Source organism: Talpa occidentalis, unplaced genomic scaffold, assembly GCF_014898055.3.
Source record: "Talpa occidentalis isolate TD23 unplaced genomic scaffold, MPIMG_talOcc4v2.1 talOcc4.3, whole genome shotgun sequence".
In the NCBI taxonomy this organism is placed as follows: domain Eukaryota; kingdom Metazoa; phylum Chordata; class Mammalia; order Eulipotyphla; family Talpidae; genus Talpa; species Talpa occidentalis.
The window spans coordinates 119,940,736-119,960,065 of NW_023603184.1; the positions used below are offsets into that span (position 1 = coordinate 119,940,736).

A 19,330-nucleotide genomic window follows, 5' to 3' on the forward strand; every position below is an offset into this window, starting at 1 on the left:
AGCTTATTCTTCAAATGACAGAATGCATCGCCCAATTCAGTTGACATTTCTTATATTCCAGAAGGCAAAAAATACTACATTTGATGCAAAGCACGTATTAACCTTGTGTGTTGATGGTTTTACAAGGAATGACTTAAGGTGTTCCTAATAGCCTCTGTAGGTTATACTAATGTTGAAGCTGCCAACCTGCTTGGTTTTGTATCTACAAGCCCAGGTCTCACCAGAGATTCATCATTTAACTTTGATGACTGCTATTTGTTTCTTGTTTCTGCAACAGAAGACTCGTTAAAATACCACCACCACCAAAATCCCCGTTGAGCACCAAGATGAAGATTTCAGATAAGGAACCTGTTGGGTAATTTACATTGAGAGACAGAACCACAAGATTTCCCTATGAGCAGGTATGCTTGAGCCAAAAGCCATGCACTCTTGTGCATCCTACCTCCAGTAGCGCCCTCTTCCTGGGCAGTGGCCCCTTCACAAGCCCCTTGGGCATCCCCAGCATCACCCTCTTCTTGGGGTTGACTCTCAGCATCAGTAGCAGTAGCAGCAGTAGCTCCCTCCAGGCTCCCCCTCCGTTGCCAGACCTCCCCCACCTCTTCCGGTTCAGGTAAAGCGGCAGATTCTGCCCCTGGCTCTGCCTCCTCTCCACTGGGCACCTGCACTACAGGTAGAGAGCCAGGATTGCATATGGAATCCTGAGACCCTTCGGCAGGGTCACTGCTGGTGGGCTCTGCTGCACAGGCTCCTTCTTCCTCCTCCTGAGAAGAAAAGGCTGGGGTTTCAGGAAACCGCGCGCTCTCAAGAGACGAGCACCGTGTCTCCACTGAGGACAACTGTGTGGTAACACTCTCATTGCAGGAGCTGTCAGCGCCTTCCAGGTCACTCTCTCCCTCAGGCCTAGTGCTGGCCTCACTCACACTCTCTGTCCTCGCAGGGTCACTCGGTTCTGTTTCAGAGGACACTTGGGAAGGTTCAGACCCTTGATCAAGGGACTCCGTCTCGCTGACGGCCCTTCGGCTTCCTCCTGATGTGTCCGAAGTCCCTGTGTCTGCCCCACTCGTGAGCTGATCTACCTCTTGAGAGCTACACAATTCAGTGCTGCCTTGGTCGGCAGTTGGTTGAGACTCTGGAACATTTTCACTTTCATCTGGCACTGGGGCTGAGGGTAAAGAGCTCTCTGCAAGCTCTGGAAGATTTTCTGGCTTATCCTCTAAGGAAGCAGCTTCGGTTGTGGAGGCTTCTTCAATCTCCACAGGGTTGTCTTCTGGCTTTGTCTGAGAAGTCAGGCTCCCATCATCAGCTCCTGATGCCCTGCTAAACATTATTAATCCTCCCTCCTCCTCCAAGGAAGATGTATAACCCAGGTCTTGCTGGAACTCATGGTCTTCTTCATCCGAATCAATATGAAGCATTGCATTGAGTCTCGTGTCAGTGGGAAAACTACTTCTTAGTTTCGGGGAGGCTCCCATGGACCTCTCCGAGCAGGAAGCTGCACCAGGCCTGGGATGGCCATTGTGTTCAAGAGCATCTAAATAATCATTGAGGGAGTCCTGACGTCCTCTGGGCGGCGAGGTCCTTGACGAAGTAGAGGTTAAGTCCTCTGTATCTATTTCCAGAGTAGAGCTAGTCCTGAAAGAATGCTTGGGGGTCCCATCGGCAGTACTTTCCTCAGAAACAGGTCCATTAGAACAAATGGGGCCATCATGATGTCCCCCTGGCATGTCCTCCTCATCAGAAGGGCTTCCGAGGTCTCCATTCACAGTATTGACTCCCAGTATTGTGCCAACAGCTTCTGGAGAAGCATCTGGAATAGAAAACAACATTAATCAAGACTAAGGAGTAACAACGAATGAACCTTCAATGTCCTGTTCTTTTGCCACCAATCAGTTCAAAGGATTCAGCCAGCCCATTCAGTATTAATGACTAGACTTGGTAGCTAAGATTTACCTTTCACTCGCCAACAAGTATATTGGTTGTCAGTTTGACATATGAAGTACATATGTTCATTAGGCTGAAAATTCTACAGTCCAGTTTCCAAATATGGGCATTAACCCAATATTTTTTGATAACAGGCTTTTCTATCTACTTGGGAAAACTTCAGTAGGTTTTCCAAGCACGAATTTAACAGTTATTTTGTTTCTGGGACAGGACACAAATTCATTTCCATTCCAATGCAAACCAACAACTGAGGAAAATTTAACACATTTCCTAGTGCGATGAATTTATACAGACATCTCACCTTCATGCGCAGAAGACGTCACCTCCACTTTAAACTGGAGGTATCCACTCACATGATCAGCTGGGAGCCTTCTGCCGAGGTTGTAACTGAGCATTTGGTCACTGTTAAGAGGAGAAAAGTTTTTTTCATCCTTACTACACTGCTGTCAGCCTTAATCTTCACAGACATTCTCCCCACCCAAATCCTTGGGGGTGTATGTCCCTTAAGACTTTCAAACTCTTAAGGAAACAAAAGACTCCAAGGCTTGTTATAGTTCACACAAATGAATACTTATAACTCAGAGGTAAGAGGAAATCTAGTTGTAAGGAAATTTACTAGTAAAAGTGGAAGATGCAATATACTTTCCAAAAGGGCACTGATTTGCTTTCTCACTGCTTAGGGAGAAAGGGCATTTTGAAGGTCATCAAGGAGCTGTGAAACGATTAATATTTTAGGTGTTTTTTGACTTGGAGGTAAAAGTCTAGGGCCTGGTTCCTAAGCACTTTGCAAGGCAGGAAGCTGGTAATAAAAGGGCAGGGGCAGGCAGGGATTAATCAATTGCTGCTACACTCTGCAGAAGTGGAGCTAGAGGGTCAGGAGGGAGCAGCAGAACAGGATACCTCCTAACAGCTGCTCCAGCTGTGTGAAGTAGGGCTTTTTGCCTACAAAGTAAAGCTGGTGCTGCGGGCCCTCAATGTTGGACAATCTGGCTTTGGTTGCTTCTCAGGTGGCCTGTGCTCAGCTGATGAGTGTTTGAAGTTTTTGCAGCCAGGCCTAGAGGTGTGCTGGAGGGGAAGGAGACTGGGCCTGCCCAGTTTCTTCCCCACCTTGGCCCCAGGCTCAGGCTACCAGCCTCCTAAGGAGGAAGTTGTTCCTGTTTTTACTTCACTGTTTACTTATCAAAGCCAAATGCAATTACATCATTTCCTTATATGCAAGTAACTTTCTTTCTGAACCTGATTTAAGGGAAATAACCAAAGAGCTAGTACCAAGCCTTGTCATCTCTGCTCTCACACTGCCCTCTAGTGGTAACTTCGAGGGACCCACAAGCCTCTACCCTGATTGCACCACTGCAAATTTACAAAACATGTGCTAATGTAAAACCCCAGTCCAAATTTCACAGCAAGAATTTCTGAAAATGAGATTATTTCCTCTGCCTTTTTTTGTTTTTTTCTAGAAATGACATTGTAATGATTTTTTTTTATTGATTGATGTTTTTAAACTGATGCTTCTCCCCCTCCCCCCAAATTAGTGCTTACTATGTGGGAGCACCAGTGTTAACTGAGTTTGCTGGCACTCATGAAAACTACATATGACTTTTATCAGGGATGGAGGCATATCCTGATTTCTTAACTACTTTATTCACAACTTACAAAAACCCATAGAAGGAAAGCAGGTATCAAATCACATTTTAAAGTTTTCTCGATGAGTAAAAAAATGCTCAGCAGTCACCTGAACAAGGATTTGGGAGCTCCACTGTCTTACCTCCTCACTCAAAGTTTTGTTTCACATGGCCCCGAAATAAGGTGGATTTTGCTTTTCAGGAATAACAAGTCCTGTGGATGGGATTAATCCGGGTAAGGGAAGTGTTAACCTGATCCTTTAGGATCCTGGTCTAGGGAGAGGCTTTTATGCTCAGATTTCAATATATTCAAAAGCAAGTGAGCACTACGACACCTGATGCTGAACTGCTAATGGTGGGTGCAACTTGGAATAGCTAGATACTACGAAAAAAATAACACATAGTTAAAACCAAGTACTTTTTGTTGTGCACATCTTAATGTGCATACAGATATTGCTTTTAAACAAAGTATGTTAGCACTTCTTGTCAGTAAGAAAAGTCCTAGGACTACAAAGTGCCACTGTGTGTTGCTTTTCTATAAACTAATCTCAACGTGATCCCTAAGAGGGAGGCTGATTACCCAATGGCTTGTCGCTCCAGTAACCTCTGGACTGGGATGGTTAGTTTCCCCAGAAAACGCTTGATGATAGGACGGCTCTTGGCAAATTTGTCTTTAATTTCAATTTCTAAGACATCAGTAAGAAGTGCAAAGAAGGAATATTTCTGAAAACAAAAACAGATAATGCGTTTCAAAAGAAAGACAAATATGACATTAAATCATTTTATTAGTATAAAAAATGGCATCCCTTAAATCCTAATCATGCAATTCTCATTGCTAGGAATATCTAGTTATTGTCAATGTTTTATTCACTCAGAATCATTAACATTTGCAATGATTAAAAAGGGGTAGTTAAGGACTTGTAGGACAAAGGAACTCCTTTCAATCATCTAGTTCTTTCTGGTTCAACAGTTTTAGGAGATGTTATCAAATATTAAACTATGCACAATATAATTTTAGGACACTTAACATATTTTAATTCTTTGAAAATTAATATCTTGTTACAGGATGGTATAGAATTATCAAATGTATTTTACTAACAGCAATTTTAATTGTAATTGCACAGGATTTTAAAGTTAAACAACATAGCTTGAAACACTCCTTCATTTATGGGTCAAGTGTAAACATTTACAGAATACTGTGGTCTCCCTGGTAAGCATTAAGAAAGAATAATGTTTAAATGGAAATTACTTAATTTAAAATGCACACAGGGTTATTTCTTCAGGAGCAGAAAAATAAAAGTATGTGGTTAAGAGAGCTTCGCTATTTTGCTTAAAATGCTAGAGAAGAAAATTAGATTGGATATTAAGAATATAAAATAAAAGGTTTTATTCATTTACAAAGACTTCCAAATATATTACTGTCATTTTATCTTTACAAAGATAAAAATTTCTTTGGAACAATGAGGTTCTTGGGATGAGTAATGATGGAGCCAGGGATCATGTCACCGCTTCCCCAACAGTGTCCACACAGCCACATAATGTGAACAGTGCTAGCCAGAGTCACACTTAGGGGCCACTAAGTTCACTTAGTCATAGCTATTAAAAGTTCTCCAAATGGCCAAGGAGTCTGGTAATCTGCTCAATGGAAAAAGCACTTGCTTAGAATAAGACAGCTGAATATAAGCACAATTTCTGCCTTTCTGAATAGCACAGGTTACATCAATACTTTAAGCTTCAGCTTTTTAATCATCAAAATGGATGATTATCCCCTATTCCTTTTATCAGACTTCATGAGTAACTTGGTAAAGAAATTTATAAATATTAAATGTTAGGAAAATAAAGTTATTACTACTATGTGCTCCCAAGAGTTCACTGAAATAATGTTCAATTATGTGGCATGCCTGGAAGAGTTTGTTACTATTTTGGAGATCTTAAGTAGTTATTAAAACCAAGTATAAGAATACATTCATTTTATCCTTTTAAATAAGCATACGATTTATCTGTGGGAGACATCATACTGTGATAACTCTCAAATAACCACACCTTTTCTCAATGGGCTTTGGGTTTCCTGAATTATCTGCCCCCACAATTAAAGGGGATCTAAGGTGATGCTAAGTACAGTGTAGCTCTGAGGACATCTAAAATACCATCAATACAATCTGGCTTCATTTAAGATGACAACTCCTTCCATGTTCCCTTAGCCAAAACCTAGAAATTCATGAAACATTTGTCAGAAATCATAGAGAAAGAAATTGCTCAAACTTGTATTAATATATGCTGGAACAAAATTTTAAGGGAAAGTAGGATCTGTGTTAGTGATCTTTCCTTCTGCCTCAGGCTTCAAGGCACTGTTGCTGACCATGCCTTTACTTTAAACTGTAATTTGTTCCATGAAAGTTTGCATTAATTTTTATTTTTTTAAGTTACATTCAAATATTTATTTAATTTTTAAAGATTTGTTTTTATTTATGCATACAATTACTGGGGTACAGGCCAGAGGTGCAGGGGTATGTGTAAGAGGACTCACCAGAGAGAGAGTGGGGAACAGAACAGGCAGATTGATTGAAATACACTGCTGAGGGGAGCAGCAGGCAAGTCAGGAGAAGTCTGCTGCACCCTGTGGGTAGCTCCCTGGCTGGGGATCGAACTCGTGCTATAGTGGCCGTGGACAGCCCACAGGTTGAGTCTCAACCTCTTGTGCCACCAGGGAGGCCCCAAATATTTATTTTGATTACTGAGTCATTTGGCCCCACTTACATCATGCATCTGAGGTAAGTGCCTCACCAAAGACCTGGCGTTGGTTCGAAGGGAATAGTTCATAATCATTGTGCCCTCTTTCTAGCAGATGCCCTGGCACCCCAATCATTTTTGCCCACACTGTAAATACTCATTGATGCCTAGAGGAAAGAAGTGGACTTGGTTGGCTTACTGTAAAGTAGAAGACCCTAGAGGATCATCTTACCTCTCGGTGCCAAATTGGATTAGTGGTGTTACTGATGATAGTAGACCTTCTCTCCTGTCCATGGTGGGCACAGGTGGGGAAACTGCTCTTCTTCCCTGGCTGAATGGACATCTTAAGATAAGGGTCAGGATTGAAGAACATCCCTTTCTTTAGCCCAACTGCCCTAAGATCTTTAAGGAAGGAAAGAAAGAAGACAGACAGAAGGAGGAAAGAAGGGGAAAAGGGAGGGTGGAAGCAAAATGGGACAGAAGGAAGAAGGATTCATATATCCTCATTAGAACAAGCAGCTCAATGACAATTTGCTCTTAATTAATCACACAGGAAACTAAACATAAACCATTCAGTAAAACAGTAACAAAGTTATTCACACCACAGTTGCTTAGGGAAGGACAAATGAATGATGTCCGGCAGGCTGCAAAAATGAAGCCAAATTTTTACCACCTCTGCACACAGCTAATCCAACTTTTCACAGGAACCATTTTGATTCTAAAATGTGCGTCTTTACCATCGTCCTCTATTTAGTTTGGCAATGAGCATTTCAGACAATATCTTAAAAGAAATCCTTAATAAACAGTTTTGTTTTAAAAGAAAACCATTATGTTCCTTCATGAAAGGAAACAAATCTCCTACATACATATATGAAATACACTGAACTAAGTTTAGCTGGGGATGAAACTTAAGGCACATATTCAGTTCTACCACATATAAAATGCCAATGTACATTTCAAAAATGTCATGAATGTCCGGGGGAAAGGGAGAGCAGGAACATTTCTAAAATTTGAATGCTACCTGATACATTAAATAGTTGTAACTTAGGTAGCTTAAATAGTTGGTGAATATTTTATAACTGATTTTAGATTCACAAGTTGTTGTTTCACACTCTTAGCTGCTAAAGGTTCTGGCTGAAGTTTGGCATATGAAGAGGTGAATAACTAAAAATGGTTAGGCTAAGGGATATAAAAGTGTCAGGAAATAAAGCTGGATCCACTGGGTCCCTAACACCTTTCTGTGAATATCAGTTTGAACAATGTAAACCTGAGAAATAAGTGACCTTGAGAGTTTCTGGAAGGATAGACTGTTTCTGGATACCTTTATTCAGCTATGATGAATCCGGTAAAGTCCTGAAAAGTGGCTCAAATAGAAATTTTGTAGGTAGAATCCAAACCCATTGGGAATTTTGGATCACCCAGATAGGCTGGGGAATAAGCCCTTGTAATGACCCTAAATTATATAAGATCACGAGTCATCGTATTCAAGCCCATACTGGAAATAAAAATTCTTAGAAGGACAGAAATGGCATAGGGTTAATAATACCCTGTTCTCTAGGGAGCATTCCCTGGAGGAATTTCATCAGTGGCCAACAGGAACTCACAAGTTCAATATGTGTGTTGAAAACAGAGCCAGACAGTCTAATGACATATACTAGAAGTAGATGGAGGCATTTTAATATGTCAACAAAAATTGAAAGATTCAAGCAAGAGGACCTTATGTTAAGAACACTGCATAAAATATAATAAGATCTTTGATCTAAACATGAGTGGGAGAAAAGAAAGATGAATAAAGAACTAGACGCTTTAGAGAGATTGTCGTATCTCATTAGCCTTATAGTCCCCATTCCTGGCTCTGATACTATATACATACATAAATATGCACTCATAATTAATACAACATTTGCATTTTACTACCAATTTTAAAATGCTACATGTTTCCATTTGGCTTTATTTAGCACAAAATAGGTTTGAGAGAAATATGCAATTTACATATTAATTTACTTGTCTTTCTTATGCTCCCTTTGAACTCAAAGACAGAAGTATGATATTCTGTAGGTATTAGATCATCTTCCGAAAAATACTATTTCTTTGTAGTAAATGAGGAGTAACACACACAGAAATGGCTGCCACGAGGTCTAACAGAGCTAAATGATTTATGCAAAGGAGTCCTTTGAACAAAAAGACCACCAGAAGTTTAAGCCAGGGTGATGAAAGAAGTCACACTGTTAGTAGATAACCCTGATACCAAACTCTCCCACAATGGGTTACTGAACAAATAAATCTTCATATTAGTATCATATGCTACCAATTATTTCTAATCTGATTATTCAGTTCCCTTGATGCACGTCACTGCTGCTCTTGCTTTTCTCGTTTGTCTTTTATGTATTTCTTTACTCACAATTATCCATACCACCTAATAGACCAAAGGAGGATTCAAAATCAAAAAGATGTGACATGTTAAATATTTTGGTTTAAAGTCTAATTTGGAAAAAAAGATGTAAGACATTAATCAAAACACTTTTTATTTTGACTGTAGAATTCAATTATTATTGCTCCTACTTATCCATTGACAATGAAAAGAATAATATTTGCAGGCAGTTACTGCAGTATTTCAATAAATGTTCTTGGATAAATATTACCTACTGTCAATTTGCTGCAACCAGATTAATTTTGAAGAATTATCAGTGTAAAATTGCTTTCACCTTTTATAATTTTTAGCCATTTCTGTATATAATCTATAAATATCTCACTATATGTCAACAAATTTTAGGCAGCTAACCATGGTGTGTGTAAATAGAGGGTAGATATTGGGGAAAATTGAATTTAGAGAAGAAGCATTTGGGTGTAACGCAAAGCTTGTTTTCTACTTTTTAGGAAAATACCCTGGGATTTTTAACTTCTCCATGCTCATTCTCTCATGGTGAGTTAATTAACATCATCTCTGAAATCAAAATCAATATGTGCATGTCATATTTAGAATAATATTGATCACTTAAAAGCACAGGGAAATGCTTCTAAAGTCAGGAAATTATAGTACAATCAAACCATAAATTTTCTGACCTACAGAAGTTGGCTAATTGTCCCTTACCTATAAATGAAAGGCTTTTTTTCAGTACTGTAAAGGAAGCCAACCAAAATGTTTTCAGCAGACAGATGAAGGGGATGGGGATAAGGGGGCTCAGTACTACTATTACAACAAACAGTAGTAATTCTAAGTGCACTTCTAAAAATCTAGACATTATTAAAGTCTGAGCAAAACATACTTCTTGGCCAAATTTGAACCATAAGCCACCACTTTACAACATCTTTGATTTACCATAGAACCAAGAAAAAAAAAGATTTTATAATGAGTAACCTGATCTAGAGGAAGAAGAGAACATGCTCGAACGTACAAGGATACCTGGAAGGCCATGACCACCAATGAGCCACTGTGCACACCTTTATCACCTGTGATAATAAGGTATCATGGAAAAGTTTACTTTTAAGATGAACCTTCTAACTCTCACTCTTGAGAATGTCTGTTTTCATTCATAACATTTTTTTGCAGCCAGGAAAAGTCAATCTAACTTATATTTCAGAAGCACTACCCCTAGTGAAAAATGAAAGCAAAACCTCTTACAGAGACAGACCTCTCTTAGACTTTATTTTGCCTGCATTGCAAAATAGTTGTCTATTTTAAGTCTACATCAAACCAAAAAACTCCTGCACATTGAAAAAAAACTATCAATAAAACAAAAGACACCTTACCAATAAGGAGAAAATATTTGTACATCATACATCTGATGAAGGGCTGATATCCATTATCTTCAAAGAACACACACAATTCAAGGCCAAGAATACAGATAATAAAAAATGGGCAGAAGAACTAAATAGACCTTCTCTGAAGAAGACACACAGATGGCCATACAGGTACATGAAAAAATGTTCATCATCTCTTATCTTCAGGGAAAGCAAATCAAAATCATAATGAGATAGCACCTCAAATCTGTGAGAATGGTGTTTTCTCAAAATGTTAAAAATAGATCTACCATATCATCTAGAAATGATGATATGCTAGATATTCATGCCCCTAGGTATTCAACTTCTAGGTATATGAAGAAAGCAAATCAAGGGATAAATGCACTCATGTTCATTGTAGACTATTTACAACAACTAAGGTATGGATATAACCTAAGTGCCCAATGACAGATGAGTGGATAAAGAAGCTGTGGTATATAGACATAATGGACTACTACTTGGATATCAGAAAAGATAAACTCTTGTCATTTGGGACAACATAAACAGAACTGGTGGGGATTATGCTAAGTAAAATAAGTTAGGAGAAAGACAAATACTGTATGATTGCACTCATATTTGGACTATAAGGAAGCAAAACAATAGAACAGATAAAACTAAACCAGAACAAACCCTAGACACCTGAACTGTAGAATTGAGGCTACCAAAGGGGAAGGGGAAGTGGGGGGGAAATAAAGAGGGAGAGAGGACTCAGTGGAGAATGGCAAAAGATAATGGGTGCTTTGGTAGTGGGTGTGGTGTAGTAACATATTTCTGATGAGGTATGAACCAATACTCCTAAATCCAATACAGTGTTATAAACCAGTGTTATTATCTCAATACAAAAATTTTAAAGCTGATTAGCATATATATAACTCTAAAAATTCCTTTAATTTATAACAAACATATATTTTAGAAATCCATTTCAAATAATGATTTTCTTAGAGTACTCTTGACTTTATGATTGTCAATTAATCTTTTAAATCAGTGACTTCCAAACATTTTTGACAGTGACCTATATATGAACTATATTTTACATTGTAACCCAGTACACACACATATATAGGTACATATATTTTTTGCGTGAAAAATTTCAGTTTGTATGAAATGATGCTCTATGAAAAATGTATTTCTTTTTAGTTGCAAATTCTGATTTTCTTTGTTTTTTTTTAATTGTGGGTTTTAACTAAATTAATCTTTTAAACCACAAGAGTTCCAAATCACACTATGAAATGTGTTTTAGCTGCATAATAAAAGCACAAGCAACTATATTTCACCAACCAGAAAAAAAATTTCTTAGCCACTTTCCATTTCTCCATAAAAACATAAGTATCCTTTGCCTTTTTTCTCCTAGTCTCCAAATTTTTCCTTTCTCTAGATGAGGCCTGTGCAATTTGTTTTCAATAATAAAAGTTCAGAATGGGATTAGCATATGTTACTTTTTTTTTTGAAACTATACATATAGCTTTTTGTTTGAGAAAACTTGGTCAAAGAAATTTCTGAACTTATATCAATTATCAATTTTCTAATCTTATCATGGTAAGAGATTTACTTGAGTTTCCAGAAGTACTGCAAAAAAAAAAAAAAAAAAAAAACCCACGACAACAACCCTAGATCGTATATTATATATGCGAATCTGTAGAACACACATTCAAACTGGACATTATGTTTAAAGACATTCTTACCTGACAGTGTAAAACTAACAAGTTTCCGAGAATGCTGATTTCCTGAAGCACCTCCTTCCATGCCTTCTGCTCCCATCTGCAAAGAAAAAACACGTACCTGTAGGTTCAAAGGAATTTGATGCTATTCAATCTTCCTAAGAAAGCACATACATTTGAAAATGCAATATTTGTATCAAACATTTGCTGTAATATATGTCTTTTCATCTGCTAAAACTCTTAGAATTGATAAACAAACACAGATTCTCAAAGACCAGAGCAAGTATCATACCTAAATTTAATCTTTAGCCAAAACCAAACAAATAAGAGCTTCTAAATTCCTTGGGATATGAATTAAACTACTTTAGGTCATTTTATTTCTTTGATAAGAAAATAGTTGATACATGGTAATTGTACTTATACTACCATGTTAAAATATTCCCTTATTAAAAACCAAACATAAAATTTCTACAGATTTATTAGGAAGACAGATTAAACTAAATAGTTGATTTGTATCAGATGCATCCACATATATGTAAAATTACTCTCTCTTAACAAATGTTTCTGAGTGCCCCATGGCTATTCCATTACCCTTATAGGTTCCTATTTACTGTGCTGAAGGTACATGGCACATACTATTGTAAGTAGCAATTACAGGCATTGGCAATGCTATTGTACTGATTATTGCATTGGAAAGCTTTTTCATAAAAGCTTTCATGTAAACTATATCTCACTTATAATTATAAATTATTGATAGAACACTTAATAGATCTAGGTTTCTCACAGTTCTATTCATGAAAGTCTACAAGAATGTAAGAGACAGAATGATGGCAAAATATATTTTGAATAGTTGGGAAGCAGAAACCACATTTTAATTGTAAAGTTTGTACTGAACCCTTCCGTCTTATCTTTGCAGCATTCCCCATACTCCTTTAAAAATTGTACATCAGCAGGGAAGAAAACTCACTAATCTAAGCAGAGAAGAGAAATTTCAAAATAATTTTATTTAGAGTTTGAAATATCAATTTTGACTTCCTTCTCTACTCTTTGAACATTTGTCAAGACTATTCTTTGGGAAAACTGCTTCCTGATTGTTTCACAAGTTATTCACTATGTACTAGGGTGCCCTCTGTTTCCTTTATTTCATTCCATCCATAGAACCAACTCCTTGATGACAGTGCGTTGGTTCTCAACAAGGACATATGGTTTGCTCTGTGATTTTGTAACTCTCTTTACTTATCATGCCCAGGTCAACTGGAGCAGAGAAAGGAGCAAACTGACCAGGTAACTGATTGCTGTGGCTGTCTTGTCTGCTTCTACCACCCATGCTCATGGGGTATAGTGGTGAAAATGATAGCTATGCAGACCATAACTGGGACAGATACTCAGCAACCTGCCTCTCTATACCCAGAACACACCAGACATCTGATAAACCACAGTCTCCCCACAAATGGACCACATTGCCTAACAAGATGTACACCTCCAAAGTCACAGTGTCAGGTGTAAGCCTGCTAAATGGATATTCATGCAAAGGGAAGGAAATGAACGTGCTAAGGGAGTCAAATGAGATTGAAAAGACTCATAGTCTGTCTTTATTTAAAACCTGTTTCATTGCATGAAATGATGAAAAATAAAAGAAAATGATCTCAAATTGTCACTTTTAAAATACAATTCACTAACAAATGGCTAAAGAGAAACACTTCTCACAGAATTTGCAGATAAAGTCTTTTGCCACAAATGTGGAAAAACACTCATCTGAAATAATTCTCAAAGAATTCAATTTTATTATTCATTACAATAAAGTCAGGAAAAAACAATCATTACCAATAGATAGAGGGATACCAGTGATAACAAACACATCTGCTCTCAATGTTTAGATAGAGGTTTTAAAATAAACTCAGTCTATAGATCCATTCCAGGAAAACCCAGAAGTAACACTGTCAACCAAGTGCTGAAACAATACAAGGTAGTGAGTGATGGCAACCTTAATCTGCCCCGAAACCAAAGGATTTCCTGTTCCAAGTGTCTGAGACACGTATCACTGTGTACTCTGATGAATGACAATGACGTCAAAGTATAAATGAGAGAGAAGGCACAATTTATTTTATCCTTGATTCACTGCAAAAGGCTATGGAAGAAAGGAGGCCATATGATTAGAGTGGCCATTCATTTCCTTCCCTATAGAGCTTTTCAGTTCCTTCTAGGTCTGTCTTTTACTGATGATGCACTAATCATACTCAATAGACTTTGTGAATTTCAATGTTGTTAATCAGTCACAAAAATTAAAGGCATGCCATATACCTAAGTGACCATCGTGTTGTTATAGAAACACCACGCTCACACCCACAGTGGGAGGTCCATGTGGCAGAGTGTCTTAATTCTGGATACACACCAAACTGTCTCAACCTTGGTCAGAAATCTATTGACCACCCATTCCATCAGTCAGTCTTTGAACCAAAACATTATATTCTGACAGCGCTCTATCTATAAAGCTTTGAAGCTGCACTAAAACCTATCTGGAGCAAATTAATTATCTCCAAACTATCCGCTGGCTTTGACAGAGTGAGCTCAATACAAAATCAATGGAATGACATCCACATTCACCAGCTGTAAACTCCTGCTGCCTTTAATGATGTCTGGATTTGAAAATTGCTTCAATCCAGAAAATCATGTTTGAAAGCTATTATCTAATTTCACACTTTAATTTTCAAAGATTTTATTATTAACAGCGCCCACATTTCCATTTTTGTTATTTTTCTTTTTAGAATATTTACTAATTTTTTCTAATACTATTTTTTCCTTTCAGAATATTAACTAAAGTGTGTCTAGTGCTTACTATGTAATCAACAATTGTTATTCTGTTATTTTCAAAATCTTATATAGCAAATGTGGGCTATTTTCTTTTATATCCCATACTATGTTTGCTCCTGTGGGGATATAAACATAATTCAAGAGTGAACAGAGTTATTAGATGTTGAAGAGTTTACACAAACTGTACCTTGTACCAGAAATGCTCTTTCTCGCTTGTCTCTCTTTACTTCAGAAATGCCTACTAATCCTCTAGATTGTTTTACAACCATGTCTTCTTCAGGGAAGCATTTTAAGGCCTTCCTGATGAGAATCAATCCTACCAGGATGCAGTATCATAGCTCTATTTCACAGTCTCATAACAATTATCACTCAAATAAATATAATTTAACTTAATTGCTTTCTCACTCTCCCATCAAACCAAGGAGAGAAAGGGCTGTGTTTTCACTTACCACCACATCCCTAGTCATGGGCATACTGTCTGGCACTTAGCAGGTCCCCAACAAATATTCATTTGAATGAATAAATGAAAGCAAAAGACTGCTTGATTTGGGCATTAGTGGGTCTCGACAATTTCAAAATGCCATCTGCAGAGATTACTTTCTGTTTCTTGTCTAGTTCCCAAACAGCATACATCTATAAATATGCACACACACCAAATCCACAAACACAGTGTTAATGAAGTTTCTATGTTGTGGGATTCAGTATTTTTGCTACCTGATTTTTATTACTAACTAATAAAATCTACAATGATCAACACATATTAGACTCTAGGAATCTGTTGTAACTGTGTGAGTCTAACCACCCATGCACAGGGTCATGCCAGATGAGGCTGTTAGATTCTCAAGTTAGCTGAGAGAGTGAAAAAACACAAAACTGTGAAAGTAACCCTGGGGAAAGTATCATGTTGGAAATGCACACACTTTCCTTCAAAAAAATCCAACACAGCCAGTTTCCTCCAAAGTTAAATTAGGTATCTTTCTTCAATTAAGAACCTGGTGAAAAGGTTGGTGTCCACTGAGTGGTTATGTCACACTAAATATAGGTGCTTAGGCCCTAGAACCCAGCTTTGTACAGAGAGGGATCCGGAGCTAAGACCTCCTGAGAAGAACAGCAGATTTGTGATCCTCAACTCACACTCTCTCAGGGCATAAACTCTTTGAGTTGATTGACAGGGAAAATCACACACTATTTCAATTATTTTTCTCTTTTACTCACTGAACACATGCCAATTAAATTCACATAGGAGGCAATGTGACTATTTCCTACCAACCATTCACCAAGACTAAGCTTCAAACACTTCTATGATGGGGTACTCATTAACTTGTCTCTTGAGTGGGCTTCCTGAAGAGCTGACTATATACAGAATGTTATTAATCAAATCTTATTTTCCACTGATTTGTTTTATGGATTCAGGTATGCCAGCCTTGTAAACTATTTCCTTTCCTAAAACTGCACCCACACATGTTTCCTTTTCCATTGTTTCCCACAACCCTGTCAGAGCTGCTCAGGCAAAAATAGAAATCAAGGCCCTGGGGACCTCTTGAGGAGGTTGGAATGTGGGGCACTCACCATCACAGCAGGATTCTTCACGGTGATGCAGGGGGTTGTGGCTCGCAAGGCCCCACTGATGCCGTGGTAGTATTTAAAACAGATTTTTATCTCGGCTGCAAATTGATGGGAGAAAAACAGTTTAAACACTAAATCAAGACTTTGAGGAATCACTTGAGGAAATCTACCACCCCCACCTCTCAGAAAACCCTCATGACTCTGAATAGTCCCTTCTTTTCCAATCAGAAGTAACAAATCATATTTATTCCCGTTTGGTTTTGATCCTTCTCTGAAGCTTTCTAAGACTAAGCAGCGATCCTAGAAAAATTATGCACAAAACCAACATACAAAATAAGGAGAGAGAAGAGATGAGAGTAAGACTGGCTAGCATTTATTGAGGACTCCATGATACACCAGACACAGTGCTATTGTTATAGGGCAGCCCCGATATTGAACGGGTTGCCTGGCTGTGGGTCCTCACCCGCGCGCTTAAAAGGGGCTTATTAATACTCCACTACAGGCACACACAAAAGGTTAATAAAAGGCTTATTTACAAGGGAAAAGGAAATAAGGAAAATGTACACCTCAGGGAGAAAATAGGGAAATAAAGTCTTTAATGCGTCCTACCCGATCCGCTGACCTGGAAACCCAAAGTCACTCTCAGAGCTGGCCGGATGCTGCTAGCTGGCAGAGAGCCAAAATGGGGGAACCCCTCCAAAGCCCATGTGTCTGGCTTTATACCAACCTGGCTGCTTAACCCCACCCTCAGGTCCCAGCCACCTTCCCTTTGGTGGTGATGGGATTTGGAGTTCCCAGTGTCTTTGGCTTTGGCCTGGGGTGGGGGTGTAGTCCACAAAGCCTGTATGGAATTAGCGTTAGGACATCCTTTTCCCCCTAATACTATGTCTCTGCTTCTGTTGCTATTGACTCCTCTCTTCAACCATGGAAGGCAAATCACAGATGAAGTGCTGAGGTTTGTCACAGGTCAAACAAACAGGAAATGACAGTCAGGTTTCAAACCCAATCTCACCAATTTTACAGCCTTTACTCCTCACTTCTCTGATATAGACAGACTGAAGTTTCAAGGGAAATAGGAAAAAAAGAAGTGTAACTGTTATAGGGCAGCCCCGACATCCTTTTCCCCCTAACATAACAAGGGAGAAATACAGTAGTGGACAGGAACAGGGCTAGGGATCTGTATTATTTTAATTTTTGAAGTAAGTCACTAAACAGAAATCGAATCTAGGAACCACTGACATATACATTCTTCAAAGATATGCTTGTGTTTGTGTGTGTGAGAGACTTAATCACAGGTGTGTATGTATACATAATATGTGTAATTTAAGCTTCATAAAAGGGAATACAAATGCCAACTATTGTTTTTGGGAAATAACCACAGTTTCAAAGACTATAAACCCAAGATGTGTCGACAACAATGCCAAGAGTCATGGAATTTCTCTACAGACAGAGCATTGAGTCACTGAAATGTGAGATGCTTTTTCACCCCCAGGGGCCATTCAGTACAGGCAATAATGCTGCTAGGTCTCAAGGGAGAGTCCTGGCCCACAGGATGGGGGGGCTCCTTCCTCAGTTGAACACCCAGATTATTGAAGTGGGTCCATATTTACTCAGGGAAGTTAAGTTTAGTTCACTGACTCTTACTAAACCAAAAGGCTGCCTACAGAGTTTGCTTATTTTAAAAACAAATCTTCTTTTACAAATTCACATTACTAAATTTTTCCCATCAGTGATGAAATACTAATTCTAAAAACAAACAAACAAACAAAAGGTCTGTCATGGATAAAACATTGAGTCTTTCCATTATGGGTGTTAATCACTATGCAATGATGATGCACAGTACTTAGCATTGTCAAACAAAAGGCTTTTATCATGCACTCATCAAAATATACACACAGTGCTATGCCAGACAATGCAAGGGAATCAAAGGAAGCCTTCTGGCCGAGCAGCTCTTGAGATGATAATCACAGGCATGACAAAATACAGGAGACAAACACTAAACAGGAAGAGGGCCAGGTAGAAGAGCACAGAGACCATGGAGAAGATTAGTAGGGGCACAGCAGAGTCAGAAATAAGTCTGGATTCAAACTGAAAGTGGAGAAAAAGTAGGTAAGGGAGAGTCAGATGCGAGAAACAACAAAAGCAGGGTAGCAGTGATGAGCATGCTGGGTTTGAAGAGCAGCAAGATGACCTGTGCGGGAATTCTAGCTTTACAATTACTTCACTTCCCTGGGAAAATGACCACAAATGATTTTCTCAAGTATAACACAAGTTTTTGGTTATTATTGAAATAGTGATAGCTGTATAGAGCTGAGCAAACTGTACTCTCCCACTTGGCTTTCTTCCAAGAGTAAGAACATGTATTCTGCAAGAACAAAGCTAAGCATCATGTATAAGCCCCACCAAAGCAGAAGAAAGCTCAGTGATGTGCTGAGGACTGAATTTTGTGGGCTGGAGCTCATTAGCATCACACTCTAAATGGCTGGGAACCAGTAGTCTGTGATTCTGCCTGCAGCAGTGCTCACAGATCAATCAATGGTGAGTGAGTTAGAGGTTCATCTTTCAATAAAGAGACGTGCATTTTTATAAGACATCTTCCTGTAAGCCCCTCTCAAGTTAGAACACCATCTCTTCTTTGCTAAGGTTTTGACTAACAGTCAACTATGTAACAGACTATGATATCCAAAAGACATGTTATTTTTATTTGCAGGGCGTTAACAGCCAGGTTAGCTTTGCTAGCTGACCCATTCTATGAGTTATTTTATTAATTACTATAACAACAATCTCCAATCACAGTGGCAAATTAGAATCCCTGAAATGACAAATAAATTTATTCTGAACTGCATAAAACAGTTTTTGTGGAAATGATCACCAAAAGCACATTTGAGCCAAAAGCTTCAAAATGCTTTAAGGACAAGTGCAAAATTAAGGGAATTCACCCAAAAGCTGGTCACTGAGGAAAAGCACAGTACTGGATTTAACTAGCTGGCTGCACCTGGACTGAAACCAGCAGCTCTTCAGCAAGACACCAGTGAAGATTTTGCCCCCTAAAATATAGGAATGTTTCATGCTGAGTGGGAGTTTTCATCTTCAAGTATCATTTAGTGTTTTAGATGGTCACTCAAGAGTTAAGAAATGGTGTAACAAACAACATTGTCCTGGAGTAAGAGAGAAAAGACAGTAACATCTTGATTAATACACTTGAACATTTTATTTATAGGA

The 19,330-nt window shown here is 38.4% G+C and overlaps 1 protein-coding gene across 3 annotated transcripts in view; it reads right to left on the reverse strand.

The window, feature by feature from the left end:
- HECW2 (HECT, C2 and WW domain containing E3 ubiquitin protein ligase 2) overlaps positions 1-19,330 on the reverse strand; it is a 355,083-nt gene that overhangs the window by 117,690 nt on the left and 218,063 nt on the right. For all 3 annotated transcript variants that reach the window (XM_054699957.1, XM_037523745.2, XM_054699958.1), the window contains exons 4-9: positions 16,112-16,206; positions 11,756-11,831; positions 6,526-6,695; positions 4,144-4,286; positions 2,243-2,343; positions 443-1,807 (exon numbers count right to left, since the gene is read on the reverse strand). In XM_054699957.1, the coding sequence (XP_054555932.1) occupies positions 443-1,807; positions 2,243-2,343; positions 4,144-4,286; positions 6,526-6,695; positions 11,756-11,831; positions 16,112-16,206 (1,950 nt within the window). The remainder of the gene's footprint in view (positions 1-442; positions 1,808-2,242; positions 2,344-4,143; positions 4,287-6,525; positions 6,696-11,755; positions 11,832-16,111; positions 16,207-19,330) is intronic.